Source organism: Mus caroli, chromosome 15 (assembly GCF_900094665.2).
Source record: "Mus caroli chromosome 15, CAROLI_EIJ_v1.1, whole genome shotgun sequence".
Taxonomy (NCBI): domain Eukaryota; kingdom Metazoa; phylum Chordata; class Mammalia; order Rodentia; family Muridae; genus Mus; species Mus caroli.
The window spans coordinates 3036023-3055591 of record NC_034584.1 but is presented as its reverse complement, the minus strand read 5'-3'; the positions used below and the strand labels follow the sequence as shown (position 1 = coordinate 3055591).

The 19569-nt window shown below is 40.2% G+C and overlaps 1 protein-coding gene and 1 long non-coding RNA gene across 2 annotated transcripts in view; both read right to left on the bottom strand.

Annotated features, from left to right (window-relative positions):
- The window catches only part of C9 (complement C9), a 51146-nt gene that overhangs the window by 25401 nt on the left and 6176 nt on the right, over positions 1-19569 (bottom strand). Inside the window, exons 2-5 of the mRNA XM_021183552.2 lie at positions 13425-13518; positions 12662-12806; positions 11882-12029; positions 4327-4459 (exon numbers count right to left, since the gene is read on the bottom strand). Coding sequence (XP_021039211.1) covers positions 4327-4459; positions 11882-12029; positions 12662-12806; positions 13425-13518 — 520 coding nt within the window. The remainder of the gene's footprint in view (positions 1-4326; positions 4460-11881; positions 12030-12661; positions 12807-13424; positions 13519-19569) is intronic.
- LOC115029402 lies at positions 3605-4187 on the bottom strand. Its single transcript, XR_003834955.1, has 2 exons — positions 3951-4187; positions 3605-3777 (listed from the first exon to the last, which is right to left on the bottom strand). It is a non-coding gene; the product is annotated as an uncharacterized LOC115029402 (long non-coding RNA).

Sequence of the window (19569 nt, the reverse complement as noted above, 5' to 3'; positions counted from 1 at the left end):
GACAGACATCTGAAAGACAGGGGATTTTAATAAAATAGGAGGACAAGTAGTCAGAACTCAAATAAAAATGACCTTCTATTCCTGCCAAAGAAGGTAGCTATAACTTTGATGGCTATAGTGCGACACTTTACCAACTAACTGGCAGAATGAAATGACTGAGTTTGCTGTAGATCTGCACTGAGCTATAAGTCAATCTGATGACTTTCCATCTCACTATCTCAGAGAGATGCCTTTCATCACATAGATGACTTATGGTTCATCATTCTATTATCCATGGGTATGAAGAAACTTTTCAGGGCACCTTTACCAGCTTTCTATACGTATTGTATTTTGAGTTTCTTTCCAACCCTCTCAAATTGAGAAAACTAGAGGCTGGAAAGCTAGTAAGACTATCATAGTACTTTAGATGAGAACTCTAAGTTGGTAGTATTTTAGATGACAAAAGTCCTAGACAAAGCCAGTTGGAGATGGAGAATATAAACCTAGCATTATAACATTACAACTCTGTGATTGATCAACGACTGTGAACTTTGAAGCGGACCTTTAAAGGGAGTCCTGGAAATGCAGTCAGGATTTAAGCTCGGTGATAAGGAAAGATACTTCTTCTATCCTGCAATTGAGAGCCACACAGGGGTGTCACTGTTAGGTATGTTGACTGTGTGATAACTGCAGACAATGGGAGTCACAGTTGTCTAGGTCAGAGAAAGAGATGAGCAAGAAACTGCATTTGTAGCCATCATAATGAAGCGAACACCGAGCTTACAGGAAGGAAAAGCACCAACCACTCAGGGAGACTGTGAAACTAGAGCTCACTGAAGCAAACAGAAAATCTGGCAACACCAAGAAGTAGAGTGTCCTGATCACAGACAGCTCCAAAGAATATTGAGCTGCATTAGCTCAGGACTGGGAGGTGACGGCAGTAAGATGGCAGATACCTTCACCCAGAATTTCCAGTGCTTCTGGGATGACAGGGGTGGTTAGAACCTGAGTGTACTTCATCAACCCTTGTTTATATCCTAAGTCTTACGTGTCTACAGAGATCCAGGTTTGAGCAGTACAATAAAACCACAAAGCCTGATTTGGGTTTACCAAGTATTCATTTCAATTACCAAGAGTGAGCCAAGGAAAAACAGGTTGAAAAGGATCTGTTCTGTAAATATAATATTTCACCGTCTTCATGTTTTACAGACCTTGGTTGTTTTCGCACTCCTTCTGAGTTAGGAAAGTTGTCACTATTCATCATCAGCCTCTTAGGTAACCACTGATGAAGTTCCTAGACTTGGTTAAGTCTTTCACTAATTGTGCTCTAAAAAGAACCCATTGCTATGTGCCAAGAACCCTTGGAGAGATTTACAGATTTAGATACCTTTATAGCCATGAGGTTTGCACCGTTATTTCTGTTTTCAACATGAGGAAACTAAGTCATATAGTAAGTGCTTTACCAAAGATCTCATAGCTTCAGGCTGAGGTAGGGATTCTACCCATGAGGGATGGGGTTTTAAGCTATAGAAAATTTGAGACAAGAAACATCAAGGGAGGGAGATGAATAAGAGTAAGGTATCAAGACAGACCAGCATAATACTTTCAAGTAACAAAAGACAATAACTTACTTAAAAAATAGCTCATGTAAGTTGGCAAGATGGGTCAATGGGTAATTGTGCTTGCTACCAATGCCCACGACTCAAATCCCAACCTTGGGACCCACATGGTAGAAAGATACAGTGGACCCTTTCAAGGTGTCCTCTGAACTCCATGCGAACTTCACGGGGTGTGTGTGTGTGTGTGTGTGCACCACCACTCACAATAATAATAATAAAACTCCATTTATCAGGCATGAATCTATGAGTACTCACTGTACCTAGCAGTTAGTAGTGGGCAATAAGAAAGTATATTTAAAGTGGGTTCTGGACTGACATACAAAATGTGGCAAATGATTTATTTTACCCAGCATGTGAAACTAAAGAAAAAGTCCTTTGTAAGTTATAGTAGAGATCTCTACTCATAGGATTCATGTGTAATATGACACGCTTGGCCATTTGTTTTCCAAGGCTATAACAAATTGGTCTAAAGTGGCCACCGGCACTCACAGGATCCAGGTGACATCGGTGCTTAGTAAGTTCAACCAGCTCTCTTCCCTGCTTGGTACCAAATCAGAACTCAAGTCTGCATTCGTGACTATTTATTTTATAAACTTGATGGAAAAACTCTTGTGGAGGCACTAATTCCACCTGAACTCATAAAAATGATTTATACATTTCATTTATTCCACATTGTGCAAAGATAGATTAGTCTTGCAACAGAAAGCTTAATGTGTTTGATTATTGGATACTGTTCCAAATATCCCAGGGCTCTAAGTAATACACAGGGCAGAAACTGTGTCTTTCTCCTAGAGACTAAAACATACTGAAATGCTGAACCTATGTCTTTTAGATGTAGAAAAGGGGGAAATCAGTGTGTTTACTCTCTTAATATATGTTGATAACTAATCCTGAGTGGCCACTCAGCCCTTACCATTATACAAATTTTACCTTTATACAGGAGCTACAAAGCTTGTCAGAGAAGCTAAATTAATTATTATGCAATCACTGTGATAAAAATATCTGACATAAGCATAAGAGGGGAAAGGCTCACTTTTTGGCTCACTGTTTCTGACACTGGAATGAGTACATTGGGAACACAGTAATGGTGAGAAGTATACAATAAAGTACGTGCAAACAGCTCTGACTATCACAGTGGGAGCATTGTCTGACAGCTTGTTCACATTGAGGAGGCAGAAGCAGAGACATTTAAACTGGAGCTAGGGTTGAGATAGACTTCATGCCATAAAGACTGCACAATTTCTCTAAACGGTACCTCCATCTGGGCATCCAGTATCCAAACATAGTCCATGGAGACCATCTTACATATTTCACTCCCAGAGCTTAATGGTAGTAAAGATAAGTAAACTATTAAGTGAAGATTTGAGCATCAAAAGCAAAATAAGACAACATGCCAGTCAACTTTCACCTATCAGCAATGGCTAAGGTGCCATGTCTTTTATATTCCACTTAGAAAAGTACTTAAAATATGTGACTGTCAGACATAGTGGCTCATGCTTTTAATCACAACACCTCAGAGGCAGAGGCAAATAGATCTTTGAGAGTTTGAGGTCAGCCTGGTCTACATGGTGAGTTCTAGTCAAGACAAGTCTATATAGTAAGACACTGACTCAAACATAAAATCATTTCTGTTGAGTGTGTGTGTAGGTACTGGTGCATGTGTGGAAGTCAGGTAACAATTTGGGTGAATCTGTTTCCTTATTCTACCATCTGGGTCTCAAGGATAAAACTTAGATCTCCAGGTTTGGTAACTAGTGTTTTCCAGATGAGCCATGAAATTGGGTCAGAAAAGTAATTTTTTTAGATAAAAGGTTGGCGTTCACTCACAAAAGTTTGAGCTTAAGTATGGCAATCATGACAGTATGGAGAAAAGACCATAATCTCCAAATTTCCCCTAGATCTGTGGGAAATTGATGACTTTATTCCAAATTTACAGGTGTAAAAAGAGAGAGAAAGAGAGAGAAAAAAGATAGTGTGGTCACTTGCAAACAAAAATACCAATCTAGTCAGATATGAATCTTTAATATCTACAGGCAAACAGGGCAGCTTCATGCTGGGGTGGGTAGAGATTTATTTACAATGGTGTTGTTTCCCAAACAATACCAGTTACACTTCTTTAAAAGTCTGTCTGTTTTGTTGATTGGTGGAAGTGACATCAGCAGAGAGAGCTTTCTAGAAACTGAAGAAAGAAAACAAAATGGATCTTCTTCAAGGAACAGTTGGTGTGGGAAGAATTTGATCGTTTTGGACACATGTAAAATTTTATTTTATTCTAATCTTATTTTTAGTCATTTCAGCTGCCCGGGTGGATCGTTTTTATAGAATTTAGGTATTTTTCCAAAGCTTTCTTACCAGGTGTATGTTGTTAGGGCTGATGAGAAACTACTGCGTGTTTCTGAAAAGGTCGAAGATACATCTCTCCTTAAAGAAGTAAGAGTCCCGTTCACTTTAAATTCTTACTGCATTGAATCTTTCACTGAATCTACCATTAAGCTGGGCATTGGTGTCGCACGAGTGGCGTACGCCTTTAATCTCAGCACTTGGGAGGCAGAGGCAGTCGGGTTTCTGAGTTCGTGGCCAGCCTGGTCTACAGAGTGAGTTCCAGGACAGCCAGGGCTACACAGAGAAACTTTGTCTCTAACCCCCCCCCAAAAGAATCTACTATTAAACTTATCAAAGCATCTTTCGTCCAAAACAAAACAACATGTTTTCCCCTGAGGTGACTTACTTCATAGATCAGAGATGCTACATTCCAAGGTTTGCGATAGTATGTCTTTTCGTCTCGTACCCGGTCACAGAGTCCATTGTAGAACTCATTGTCAAAAGGTGTTCTCAGGGGATCCATCCCTAAGATGTTGATCCTGAGAAGAAGCAGAAGGGGGTCATAGGGGTAAATACCATTGTTAATGCAAGGCAGCCTTCTGGGGCGGGAGAGTGAGACAGCTTCGGTTCATGTCGCTGTCATCCAACACGTGTGGGGTTTAATCAGGAACAGAAGTGAGGTGTAGGGGGGTAAGGGGCGTTTGCTTTGGCGCAGCATCTTGGCAGAAAGCTTGCCTTAGGAGGGTCTTGTAAACTCTTTGGCATCCAGGGCACTGTTAGAGCACAGGAAAGTAAGGCCGTGAGTAGCACACAGGGGACCCTCTGGCTCCCGGAGTCTTAGCTCTCAGGCTGTACCTTTTCTGTCCTGGAGTGAACCAAAAGCCAATGCTGTGACACCAACTATTTAAATTATTTGAGAGAAGAATATCCCAGGGGGGCAGTATAATTATATATGCGTGTAATTTTTCATCTATGAATCAACATCGGGGCTTTCTTTCTCTCCCTGTTCTCTTTATACTTAAGTCTTCCTCCAGCTGTCTCATTGTTGTCAAGAATCTCACCCCTCCCCCAGGATTATGTTATTCCTGTTGGACTTTCCAAGATGAACATTCAAAAAAAAAAAAAAAAGTTCCGGAGGAAGGTATTGTCAAAAGCTCTATGCATGCTCCCCCCCGCAAGCAGGAATATTTTTGTCTAGCTTTAATTCACAGACAGAAATATCCTTTAGCTGTAAAACAAAAGCTACATTAGATTCCTAGGCTTTAAAACAGTTTCTGCACTTAGCTCTTTGTGAAGTTCACCTCTGCCAGTCTGAGGAGCGCCGTCATTGCTCCGTAGGCGGTACGGAACAATTAGGTGGCTCTAAGCCCGGGGTGCTAAAATGGAAATTTGTTCCACACACCTATAATTCCCGAAGCACAACTTTGTCCATTGTTCTAGATCACATACCTAACTCCAATTAACAGGATTATAAACCTGCATGTTGGTTTCAAGAGCATTTTTTTTAATCAGAGAGCGAATGGCTTACTATAAGCCCTTTGCTGATACAAAACAAAACAAAACAAAATATAAAATAAAATCAGAATATCACCAATGGGTGCATTAAAAAATTCAAAATTTTAAGTCATTATGAAGCTAGCAAGAAAGCAAGAACAGGAGTCTGGAATGGAAGGACAGTTAAGGAACTTATTTGTGAAGATTGAGCAACTGATAAAATTAACTCACTGTCTAACCTGCCCAAAAGACCTATCCGGCAAATGCTAGAGTTCTGAAGTTCTGATAGAGAGCTGAAAAATTCAAACAAGTCACACCGATATGATAGCTGCTCCATTTTCTTTAAAACTGTATTGTTTGTTTGTGTTCTACTCTCTCCCCCCCCCGCCCCCAATCCCGGCATCTATAAACCTCCCGAGGCATCATGGGAGGCTTTATGCACAAACAGGTCAGATGCTTTGGCCACCGCCTTGCTGTGGAAAGTAATCTATGGGCAGGAAAAAGTCTCATGCGATCACCTTGAGATTGGCTTCTTCTGATGTTCGCTGCTGCTCCTCCTTAGCTAGGCTACTCCTGCAGCCTGAGGCCCCAGCGTTTTACCAAACCACAGTGGAAAATAGTGCCAAGCCTGCCGTTGCAGCTCAAAAGCAGAGCTGCCTGTCAAGCCCTGTCTTGTGAGTGAATGCTTCTTGCCTTCATTCACTGAAGGGTTGGGTGCGATTCTTCCACCTTGAAATCATGAGGCAGTGGAAAGAATGGATAATCTCTGTTTTTTAAATGGAGCTTCAACTACGTTATGTGATTGTGGGCTTTGTGTTGCTATATACTTGCATTAAAGACACTCCTTTAGTGAACAATGAAACACCCTTCCATTCTTAAGATTAACTTTTGGATGACTTATTATTATATTCATGTGTTTATAATAATCAGGGGGTGATATGAATACAGTTAATACACAACTGGCTTCCACAAAATTGCTTGGAAGTTGGGGGTTCGGGCACATAATTGCATATATAAATTAGTTTGGGAAGAGTATATTGTGTCCAGTAAGTAGTCTAATTGAATGGTGTGTAAGGCCTGTGTCATACAAGGAAGAGATCACCATGGGCACTAATAAAAGGCATTTAGAAAGAAAAGTTTGGTGTAGGTTTTGATGGATGGCCACACTGGGATCCATGCTGGAAGCCCAGGAGGAACAGTGTGGGCAGGGTCCCGTGCGTAGAACACTTTAGGGGTAGTGATCTTACCTATGTATCTTCTAAAGGAACTTGACTAGCTGTGCCTCCTTGAACGGTTTTTAGTGAGGCACCCATTATTTTTTTATCCTAAACTTAAATAGTTTCAAAGGATATAATTTCCCATCAGGCTATGGGTAGTTACTGAAAATATAACTCCTGTTCTACAATGAAAATTAAATTTATTATATACAGATGGTGTAGTGATGGTGCATATCATTCTCTCATAGAATTTTAACTTAATATAAAACACAATATAATTTATATTGAGCAATCCTGTTGATTGCCTTGTCATGCTTTGCTGTACCAAAAGATACTAACTGAATGTTCCAAGCACTAAGTATCCCTTGAGCGTAGAGAGTAAGTATTAAAACTCATTAGAAGTAAGATCTAGCGTGTAAGTACACTAGATTTTAAAGTCATTGTCAAATCAAGTAAAATTGTATCGGAAAGCTATCTCAGTGAAAGGAACTGAGCCTCATTTCAAATTAATAGATACATTCCTATGTCTGTGGATGAATGTTACTCAGTGCTCATAAGATACAGGACTTAGCACCATTGTTACTTCTACTTCCCATTTCATGGATGCTAATGATGACAAATTTATTCACCTAAGAAGATAATAGAGACATTTTGTTATAGTAATGCCACTCCGTTCTTTGGCCTTACATATCCAAAAGATTGCACACATCATAGGTTTTTATAGAAACTGTTTATAGTCCATTAACTAGTTATTGATCAGAATTATTAAGAGATGGAGAGTCTAATTAGCCCTAACGTCTGGGACTGGGTTTTGGGTTTTCCACCATGCAGTATTAGAGAGGCAGATGAGAGGTGATTGGCCTTTTGGAAGGCAGGTGACGGGTATGGGAAAGCTGCTAGGGGCCTGGAGGCATGGATCTCAGTTGGGAGGTTCTTTGCTTTACATGAAGGAAGCCCACGTTCAGTCCCCAGCACCACCTTAATACCTGGTACAGTGGCATAAACTGTGATCCTAAGACACATAGCAAGTTCCTGTCTTTAAAAAAAAATTAAAAAAAAAGATATGAGGAAGGACAAAGCAGCTGCAGACCTTTGCTTACCAATTATATATATATATATATATATATATATATATATATATATATATATATATGGTCATGTACGTATGGGGATTGAGTCTTATTGTTAGTTCAGCTACATAATTAATAGTTGAGGAAAGTATTACCTTCAAGCTTGCTTGACACTTCCCTGGAAGGTTCTTGTGTACCCTTTGCTATCCATAGTCTAGTTTGAAGGATATTGTTTCACAGAATAGCACAATGACCAGTTGGCCGGATCCATCTGGAAAGCTACAGAAGCCAATAAAGTCTAAAGCACTACTAAGGAAGAAATGTTTTAAAAACCTTTGACTTGATTCCACTCCTACAGAGACAGCCAGTCTAGCCTGAAGTGAGCCAATATATATATATATATATATATATATATATATATATATATATATATATTTTTTTTGCCAAGAACCATGAAAAGTGCTCATGAATAGAAAAGTCATCACCTGGGAAATCTTAAGGAAAATGTGTTCTTTGGCAGTGTTTAGTGATGGCTGCTTCCCCAGCTGCCCCAGAACCACAGACAGCTCCAATTCACCAGGTGAACTGACAAGAAAGCTCTCTTCACAGAAGTGGAGTTGTGTTTAGATCACACACACAAAAAGTAATTCCTTACATATTGGACATCAGTTACAGCTGTTTTTAATTTGAGCTTTTTCTATGAGTGCAAGATGGGTTGGAGGACTTCCCTGAACATTTGTGGAGAATCTCAGATGCCCATAAGACAGAGGTCTGAAACATTTGTAATACAATGGCATTCTGCCAGAGCAGCAACTTAAATAAAAGAGTCCTTCAAATAGATAAAGATTAATTAATTACATCAAGTCCCTAGGACTTGCCCATAGAGAGAGTCTGAGTGTTTGAAACAGTACATTGGATCCATTGAGGTTTCCAAGACTGAACTGTGGAGAAGCAGTTTCTAAACATGTTGCTCTAACACGCTTTATTTCTGTGGATGTCTCAATACCCTACAGGCTCAGGTATTTGAGCTCTTGAACCTCAGTTGATGGTGCTCTTTGGGAAGGTTTAGGGGGAGTGGCCTTGTTGGAGGAAGTACATTACTAGGGTCAGATTATATAGTCTATCCCTATTTCCAGTTCTTTGTCTCTGTGTTTCTTTCTTGAGGTAGATGGTACAATCTCTCAGCTTCCTGCTTCTCCCACCATAGCTGCCTGAAGCCGTGTTTTCTTGCCATGACAGACTCTTATGTCTCAGGAACTGTAGGCCCAAATGAATTCTTCCTTTCCTAAATTGCCTTGGTCTTAGTATTTTGTCATAGCAGCAGATATCAGCTAATACAATTCCCAATACCCTTATTCTACATGTAGTCCAAAACCATGTGAGAATAATGAAAGTTTATTGTAAATATCTGAAATTCATAGAGTTGAAGTTTATAATCATATAAAAACATATTACCTTAAATTTTCTAGATATTAATGCCTGATTAACTAATTCTAAGTATTTTACTGTTTATCTGTATCTATAATCTATCTACCTACACACACATACACTCATAGGAAAGAGAGACAGAGACAGAATCAGAGATAGGGTCTTACTGTGCAGTCAAAGCTACCTTTGAACCCATGATCCTCATGCCTCAGTCTCTCAAGTATTGAATTTATAGGCATAGTAACAAGTAGCTACTTAGCTACTTAAGGAGTGTCACTTTTTATCACATTTATTTATTTAGTATGTGTGTACATGTGGGTGGGATGCAGGTGTCATGGAGCAAATGTGGAGCTCAGAGGATAACCTGTAGACATTGAGACCCAAGGATGAAACAGGATAACAGCCTTAGTGGGGAGGGCCTTTACCCATGGAACCATCTCACCAGTCCATACACTATCAGTTTTGCAAGTTTAGTTTTTTTTTTTTTGCAGACTGGGCATTGACTTTAGGGCTTTGAAGCAGAGTGCGGAAGTACAGGGGTTGATGTGGTGAGAAGGAGAAGGGTAAAGTGTTGTGCTTGGAAAAAGATGTTTTATGTGACACAGAGAAATTTGGCATTAGTTCCCTGAAATACTTGCCAAATGGCTTAAATCATTCCATCTAGTTCTTATGTACAAAATGAGTATAAAATGATCCCCTGACAAGGTCACAGGGTCATTATAGCAGTCCGTAGAGCTAGAATGTACAAAAGGATTATGAAAAATTCAAGGTATTATGCAAATGACAGTAGTAAGTTTTTTATAAAGATTAAATTTGCTATGGGTTTTTGCCTGTAATCGAAGGGGATTTAATAAAAAGTGTTGATGGACTGTATCTGAAAGGGCCTCCCTCATTCTCCATGTCTGCAGCTAATCTTTTCTGTAGCTGGGCCCCCTCCTCAGCCTTGATGGCTCCGCCTCATGCTGTTCCCCTGCACCACCCCTGACTGTAGTAAAGTATGAGATCCTAAGAGTCTTTTGCCCGTTCTCTGGGATGCTTCCTTAGGAAACTTGCCTGCAAATGCCAAGTTACACATTTTTTCTTTTCCCCAAACAAAGGAAACCAATAGATTATGAATGATTGCTTTTTTTTTTCAGTTAAGCAGGCCAACATTTTTGTATTCTTTTCCCCTTAGACAACTATAAATTTGCATTGAGTGAGAATAAATAACATATGTGATTCCCTGTTTCAAGTTCTTTCATTGAGATTAGAGATAAAACTTCTTCTCTCCCGAGAAAAGATGAAGAAGGGGTTTAGGATAATTTAAGTCCCGTGGCAATCTGGTTAGAAGGGTTTTGGACAACTCTTTACTGTTAACTGCCATTTACTAAGATTCCTGGCCTAAGAATGTCCATTTGATTCACAAACACAGCTTTTAAGCTAAGGGCCAAAGGCACTGTGGGTAATATTTGAAAGCCATTTGGGTAAGATTTTATGAAGTGAAGAAATGGTGTGTGAAACATTTATCTTGTGCCTGGTGCGTGGTATCCTGGAATTTTCTTACATTCGTTAAATGGATGTTTCCTTTGACCTCAGAGAGAAGACATCTTTACTTTTAGCCAAATCCAATATGGAGGAACCAGTCCTCAATGCAGAGCTTTTTGACTTCAGCACCACTGTCAATGTGAGTTTGCAAGTAGTAGGATGCTTACCATCAACATCTCTAGCCTCTAAGAGCTAATGGGATGCTTGACATCAACATCACTAGCCTCTAAGAGCTAGTTCCAGGAGCTCCCTTCAGCACTGTCCATTACAAGTACTGATGTTTCAGAAGGTCTCTATGAATAGATTTTTTTTTTACTCATTAAATAATCCACCTGTTTATCTACCTACCAAGAATTTATGGAGCATCTATTTTGAGACAAGGAAACTATAAGAGTAAAGGAGCCTATTATGTGATAGATGATGAAATAGAATCATTTACTTCTGTCCAGTGCACTGCAAGATGTGAAAGCAATTGCATCTTTGTTGGGGGAAAAATTATCCAGATCAAGAGAGTTATGCAAACTAGGCAGGGACTGTCCCTAGGACCTCACAACTGGAATGGAAGAGAACTGGACCTTAGACCTATTATCTTCCTAATTCCTGGAGCACAGACATCCACAGAATCCTCTCTGCTCTACACAGTCCTACATTCTAAACTCCTAGACTTATTTTAGAGCTCATAGCCCAGAGCCTCTTCATTTTGTGTGGAGAATCTCTACAATGAGGCCCCAAATCCTATTACCATTTGGTATCATAACCTAGTCTTTTGATTCCATTTCTTCTAGCCCAACTCTATAATACGTGTACCTCCCAAGAACTTATATTTAGGTATCAGTTCAAGAAACATTCCAGTGGAAGGTAGCCATGCTCGGAAATCTGATGCTTCAGTGGACTTGACACACCTGCTATGGGTCATTTAATTCTAAACATTGACGTGACATGTCTGTTGCTGGGGTATTCCTGATGTTTGTACATGAGATGCATCATCTCCTATTCACTGACAGCAAAACTCATTCATCAGACCTCTACTGAAGCCAGGTGGTACCCTTACCATTAACTAAATATTCTGGGGGGCCTCAAATGTCACCCCTAGACCAAAGAATACAGACCACAGTTTGCATCACCTGTGCAGTTTGTATAAGCCTTTCTATGGTGGCTTTGTTATGGTGAGAGAGTTGGAGGCCATGTCCATCCTTTTCCCCTGTGAAGATTCAAGTGAGATACAAACCCATAGCCTGCTGTTAGTCCCAGCTCTGATTCTTCCACTACTCGGTCACGGCATGGGGTGCGTGGGTCATCATCACAGTCATTCTCATCAGAATAATCTCCACAGTCGTTGTCACCATTACACAGAAGTCTCCTCTTTATGCACCTGCCTGCAGTCAAAATCAAGTAACATGCTGTGTGTGATGCTCAATTTTCTCTTACTCTCAAGTCACTGCAGGCACTTTAGCTTTGGAAGTTAGTGCTAGAAAGACTTGACTTTGTTCCATCGATGGCATAGCTAGTCCTTGTTGTATAGATGACATAGCTAGCCCTTGGTGTATAGATGACATAGCTAGCCCTTGATGTATAGATGACATAGCTAGCCCTTGATGTATAGATGACATAGCTAGCCCTTGCTGTATAGATGACATAGCTAGCCCTTGGTGTATAGATGACATAGCTAGCCCTCATTGTATAGATGACATAGCTAGCCCTTGTTGAATAGATGACATAGCTAGCCCTTGCTGTATAGATGATATAGCTAGCTCTCATTGTATAGATGATATAGCTAGCTCTCATTGTATAGATGATATAGCTAGCTCTCATTGTATAGATGATATAGCTAGCTCTTATTGTATAGATGATATAGCTAGCTCTCATTGTATAGATGATATAGCTAGCCCTTGTTGAGGAGCCATTGCACTTGGAAATATGTCTACCTGTGAAAATATGATATGCTAATGTGTTTTAGCTGACAAGTATACACAGAGGTCCATAGAGAGCACCTGTAGTCTCAGCTTACCTGTCTCACACTGAAAGTCATTCCCACAGTTTTCCTGTATCTCTTCACACTCCTGGGTGGGTTCACAGCTTTGTCTGTCTCCCAAAACATCAACACAGCTTTTCCCATTAAACTGTCCGAAGGCTAAAATGCTTCTTGAGCGAAACTATAAACAAATGAACAACAACAACAACAAAAAGCAGCTGAAAATATTCTATTTCCTAATGCAAAGGTGGATTATGGTCTAAAGCCATGGTTCTCAATCTTTCCAGAGCTATGATCCTTTAACATAGCTCTGCATGTTGTGGTATCCTCCAACCGATAGTTATTTTCATTACTACTTCATAACTAATTTTTGCTGCTATTATGAATTGTAATGTAAATGTCTGTGTTTTCTGATGGTCTCAGGTGACACCTGTGAAGGAGTCATAAGACCCCAAAGGGATCACGACCCACAGGTTGAGAACCACTGGAATAAAGCAACCCCTCACCCCTGCAGCCCTTACACGCAAACGAGTTTAAGACTTTAAGAGAGATGGAAGAAACTGCCATGCATATCACATAACAAGAGCACTTTGCCTTCTAGGTTGTGGAGTGAAGTATCAAACACTTATCTAGTCTGCTATTCAACATGCAGGTCACCTGGTCAGACCAGCCATATTGTATTCCTTGATTACCTCTTTCTGGATTGGAATTTGTTTCTGGGAGTCCCTGCCTCGTGCCATTTCCCTGAAGATACCAGTTTTCAATGGAGGAGCTGGGGTGGATGGATTAAAATACTTACCCTTTGTTTGAGGCAAGGATCACACTCTGACCAATTGCTCCATGGGCTCATTCTGCAGTCTATCGGTACGGGATAGCGTTGTTCTTGTTCTTCTCTATAATGAAGATTGAAAAGCATCGGTTTAAAATTACCATCATCTCTTTCCAAGAAGCCTTCTAAAATCAATTTCATGCATTTACTTCTCTTCCTTCCTTAAACCATACTGCCTACTCATGTATATGTATGTGTATATGTATCCTACTCAATCATAGTATGTATGGTACATATACATATATACATGAATATGTCCATATACATGTTTATGAATGTGTCTGTGTGTATGCATATGCACATGTATGTGCATGCAGTTGAGGCAATAGGTTTTCAGATGTTTTTCTCAGTCATTCTTTACTTATTCTTTGAGACAGGGTTTCTCACTAGATCTGGAGCTCATGGATTTAGCTTGACTGGATAACCAGCCATCTCTGGGGATCTATCTCCTCTTATACCCCAGTTGACGTACAGATGACCTTACCATACTGGCTCTAAGTAGTGGTCTGGGGATCTGAGCTCAGGTCTTTATGCATGTATTTACTTTTCCAACTGATGCATCTCCGCAGCACACTCCATACTCTTTACTGTGTCTTCCATGACCCTTGAACACACAGTGTTTTGTATTTCCAATTTGTCCTTTCCTGAAGTCTAGCTTATCAACAACAGCAGTAATAATGGTGATGAGTGGCAGCGAGGACAGCCAGCAAGGTTTTCTGACAGCTATTTGACACGCACTCATCTTTCTTTTTTTTTTTTTTTTCTGTGCGAACATTTTATTATTATTATTATTTTTTTAATTTTTAATATTTTTATTACATATTTTCCTCAATTACATTTCCAATGCTATCCCAAAAGTCCCCCATAGCGCCCCCCACTTCCCTACTCACCCATTCCCATTCTTTTGGCCCTGGCATTCCCCTATATTGGGGCATATAAAGTTTGCAAGTCCAATGGGCCTCTCTTTCCAGTGATGGCTGACTAGGCCATCTTTCGATACATATGCAGCTAGAGACAAGAGCTCCGGGGTTCTGGTTAGTACATCATGTTGTTCCAACAATAGGGTTGCAGATCCCTTTAGCTCCTTGGGTACTTTCTCTAGCTTCTCCATTGGGAGCCCTGTGATACATCCAATAGCTGACTGTGAACATCCACTCCTGTGTTTGCTAGGCCCCGGCATCATCTCACAAGAGACAGCTATATTTGGGTCCTTTCAGCAAAATCTTGCTAGTGTATGCAATGGTGTCAGCGTTTAGAAGCTGATTATGGGATGGATCCCTGGATACGGCAGTCTCTAAATGGTCCATCCTTTCATCACAGCTACGAACTTTGTCTCTGTAACTCCTTCCCTGGGTGTTTTGTTCCCAATTCTAAGAAGGTGCATAGTGTCCACACTTTGGTCTTCATTCTTCTTGAGTTTCATGCGTTTAGCAAATTGTATCTTATATCTTGGGTATCCTAAGTTTTGGGCTAATATCCACTTATCAGTGAATACATATTGTGTGAGTTCTTTTGTGATTGTGTTACTTCACTCAAGATGATGCCCTCCAGGTCCATCCATTTGGCTAGGAATTTCATAAATTCATTCTTTTTAATAGCTGCGCACTCATCTTTCTACAAGTATGTGACAGACTCATTGGAACTGGAAACGCTCTTTCACTTTCTTTGTGCATCTCACTCACCCCTGAGAGACTGGGAAAGCCTGGAATTGCCAGGTTCTCTTGCAAATTTAAGCCAGTCAGTCCAGCCATTCCTGCAGCAAACACCTCATAAGTCAGCATCCCACCCCTGCCTGAAACCTCCCTTCCACGCCTCTGTTCTAAAATAGACGCTTTCCTGCTTTCACAGTCCACTTCAAGACTTACTCAGGACTTTTGAGTTTTAGCATCACGTGTTTTAGCGTTTCCAGCTTCCCTTCCATGCCCCAAGTACAGGAATTCTAGTTCTGAACTGTGGCTATTCTCTTGGTTTACTGTTGGTGTCTTTCTTGTCACAGCCTCATCTTGTTCACTTAACCCATTAAATGTAAGAAAGAGACAAAGCAAAAACAACAACAACAACAACAAAAAACCAAAACCAAAACCAAAACCAAAACCAAAACCAACCAACCAACCAAACATCAAAACCAGAAGCTATCCAACAGGAATCCTACAGATATTCAGATATTTTACCTCTCCTTTCCTAGTTTGGGCATCTATCAAAATTCTTGCACCAGGGAGAGGTCAAAGGAGGGTCAATCCCTCAGTAAGAATGTTCTAGAGCTCAGGTCCAATTTGTAGTTAATTATCTGGGTGTTGCTCCCATTTTAAACTTTTCCTTATAATCATCTACCTCCAATTTTAGTATAACATATTATATCAAATAAGCCAATAAATGAACAGGTGAGACACCCTCTTCACACGCCTCAGTTTCTGCCAGCTACCTCATCTCTCTCCTGCCCTGCGTGCTAGCACATTATTTTAAAGATCACAACAAATACGTTTATGTCTCTTCTTCCCAATAAGTCTCACATCCTTCAGCCTCCTTGAGCCATTTCAAAATCCTTCATGCTTGTTTTTCCCCCTGCAAATTTCTTGAAAAAGTAGCCTATACTCTGACCTACCTCCTTACCCAGCAACCATTTTCCACTCCCTTCCTCCACTCCATTCTGCTCTTGCTCATCAGTGATGGCTGTCATGTGGCTCACTCTCCTGCCCCCTGTCCTTATCTTACTGGCTTCCTCTCACCATCTACGAAAGTTGAACACTGTTGCCCTTTCTTTCTTTCTTTCTTTCTTTCTTTCTTTCTTTCTTTCTTTCTTTCTTTCTTTCTTTCTTTCTTTCTTTCTTCCCCTTCTCCCCTTCCCCTTCNCCCTTCCCCTTCTCCCCTTCCCCTTCTCCCCTTCCCCTTCCTTCCTTCCTTCCTTCCTTCCTTCCTTCCTTCCTTCCTTCCTTCCTTCCTTCCTGTCTTTTTTCTTTTTTCGTTTTTTGTTTTTGTTTTTGGTTTTTCGAGACAGGGTTTCTCTGTGTAGCCCTGGCTGTCTTGGAACTCACTTTGTAGACCAGGCTGGCCTTGAACTTGGAAATCCACCTGTCTCTGCCTCCTGAGTGTTGGGAATAAAGGCTGGCACCACCACTGCCCGGCCACTGATGCCTTTTAAGACAACTGTTCAGTATTTTATTTTATCCTATTTTCAATTCCTTGGCAGTTTCATGTTTGCGCATGATGATCTGAGGTCTCCTCAGCCCTTCCTTTCTCTCATCCCCCTTCTCCTGCAGAAACTCTTCTTCATAGCTAGCCCTTCTTCTGCTTTCTTTTTTTGTGTGTGACTCAGTCGGTTTAACTAAAGTTACTTTCATGATTAATTTAATTATTTTATTAATTTCTAATTCATTTAATTAATTAATTAATTTAATGCTTAGATTTAATAATTTAAAAATTGTGGGTGGAATAAAGTTATTTTCTGGAATGTACACAACTTATCACTGACTACACTTCTGAAAAAAAAGCTCTTTCTTCCTCAGAAGCCATTAACAGCCAAGAGTCCTCCAGAGAAGGGCCCTCCCCATCCATAACAATGTACCCAGTTTTGTTCAGGGTTTGTGCAGATAACCACAGCTGCAGTGAGTTTATGTCATGTAATGTCCAAAAGACATATTTTTGCTGGACATCTCCCCATTCTATGGCTTTTGTTTTTTACATTCTTTCCTCCTTCTTCTTCAATATTCCACAATCTATGAACAATCTATGAAGGACATTATATAGACGTCTCTTTTAGGATCAAGTATTCCACTATTCTTTCATATACTGAGCAAAACTGGACCCCTTTTCTCATATCTTTTCTCTGCTGTTTTAGATTGCTCCACTCTCATCTGTAGGACCCTCCTCATCCTCCTCTTTAGTCTTTCAAGGGCTGTTTATTCATTGAGGAGGCTGTCATTAGATTCTCCTCTCCTCTCTGCCTTTTCTCTCTCCTTTTCCACCCTCCCCTTTCCTCCCCTCCCCTCCCAGATCCATAGTTTCCACACGTGTGCTAATGATACCCAGACAGAGATAAACGTGCTGTCCAGACATCTCTCCTGAAGTTTAAACTTTGGAATCTAATTCTCAATTCTACATCTGGACTTGGCCATCTTCATGGCCCATTGACCTCAGTGTTTTCCCAAACGAATTCATTATTTTCCTTTTCTTTAAGGGCTGCTCTTTCATTTATGAGTTATCCTAGCCAGAGACTGGGTGTTACTTGTCTAATTCTCTATTCCCCCTCCTCATCTCTACATCTAATAGAGCACTGAAACCTGTTGTTGGCAGTCTTGTAAATGGTTTTCCAATCTATCCTTACTTCCTAATATCTTCCAGATGTTCTTCTGGTCTACACTAACATAACATCTCTTCTAGCTGACTCTGATCACTTCTTTCTGATTTAGTTTGCATACAGAATCCAGAGGGATCTCTTAGAATTTAATGTTACCCTGCTCCTACTGAAAATTCTGTAGTAGTTAGAAAGACTACATATGTGACAAGGCTTAAGTCTTCTAATATGGTGTGGAGAATGGCTCCCAGAGATGTTTAAAATCCTTGGACTCTGTGAATATGTTATTTACCCAGAAGAGGAGACTTTTGCAGACACAATTCTTTGCTTTTTAGTGGAATCATTCTAGAGCCATGGGATCTCAGAGGGAGAGTTGTTCAGCGATGAATAAAGAAAAAAGAGGCAGGAGAAACCCAAAGACTAAAAAGAGACTCCATCCATTACTTCTGGCTCTGAAATTGGAAAAGTAGAGCAATTATTAACCCTGAAGAACTTCTGAAAAAGTCATATGGAAACCTACTACAGAAGACTCCTTTGATACATATATCAAAGGAGTTTAAGTAGAATTACCCTATAATAGAAAGACACTACCTCAACTGGACATCATATACTACCAAATAAAGCAGTCAGTACCAGAAACTGGTTGTATATTTCGAGTTATTGACCAATGGCGTCTCATAGATAGCCCCTCCCAAAAAACTGCAGGCTGTGGCTGAAGCACTTGGTCACTCTTCACAACTTGATAGTAAGAGTCTACTGCCCAAAACTTTATATACTTATGCCATACATCGTGGAGAATTCTAGTTGGCTTCATCTTTAGTGACTAAGATTAATATTCCTGGAAGGTATTTTGTACATCACACCATTCTCATCAAGTAATGAACATTGTGAGCTACAATAATAACTTGCCTGGTCAGAAATGTCCAGGTGTGAAAGTGGCACAGATGTTATGTGGGTAACCAACCACTTTTTAAAGTCATCCAAAACCCACTATCCAGGATTAGCCCTCATTTTCTGGAATTACAGGTTAAAAATATGTAAACCATATGTAAAAACTCATAGCAGAATCTCAATAAGCTAAAGTGTTTGTGTATGTTTTGAAGTTGCGTAGCTAAGAAATTTTCTGCTAGAAGTTCTCCATTAAAGTTTCATTGGGGGGCTGGAGAAATGGCTCAGTGGTTAAGAGCACCAACTGCTCTTCCAAAGGTCCTGAGTTCAAATTCAGCAACCACATGGTAGCTCACAACCATCCATAATGAGATCTGATGCCCCCTTCTGGGGTGTTTGAAGACAGCTACAGTGTAATTAAACATAATAAACAATTTTTTTTTAAAAAAAAAAGCTTCATTGGAACTGAAGGGCCTCAACAAGCAGTGGCTGATGCACTTTGTGTTTTCTAACTGGCTAAACTTTATAATCTCGAGATATTAAAGAGTAATTTGTGGGAATTGATAGATAGTTTAATGGTTATGAGCAGTTGTTGTTCTTTCAGATGACCTTAGTTAAATTCCCAGCACCTAATGATGGCTTACAGCCATCTGTGATTCCAGTTTTAGGGGGTTGGATGCTCTCTTCTGGTCTGTGAGATCACCAGGCATACGGGTGGTACACAGACACATATACAGGCAAAACAATTATTCCTAAAAATAAAACAAAACAAAATCTCTTCCCAAGTTGTGGTGGAGATCTAATTCAATGGTAGAGCACTTTACTAGCAAGTAAAGGCGGAGTTCAACTTCCAAGCATCACAATGAGAAAAGGAGAGAGAGAGAGAGAGAGAGAGAGAGAGAGAGAGAGAGAGAGAGAGAGAGAGAGAGAGAGAGA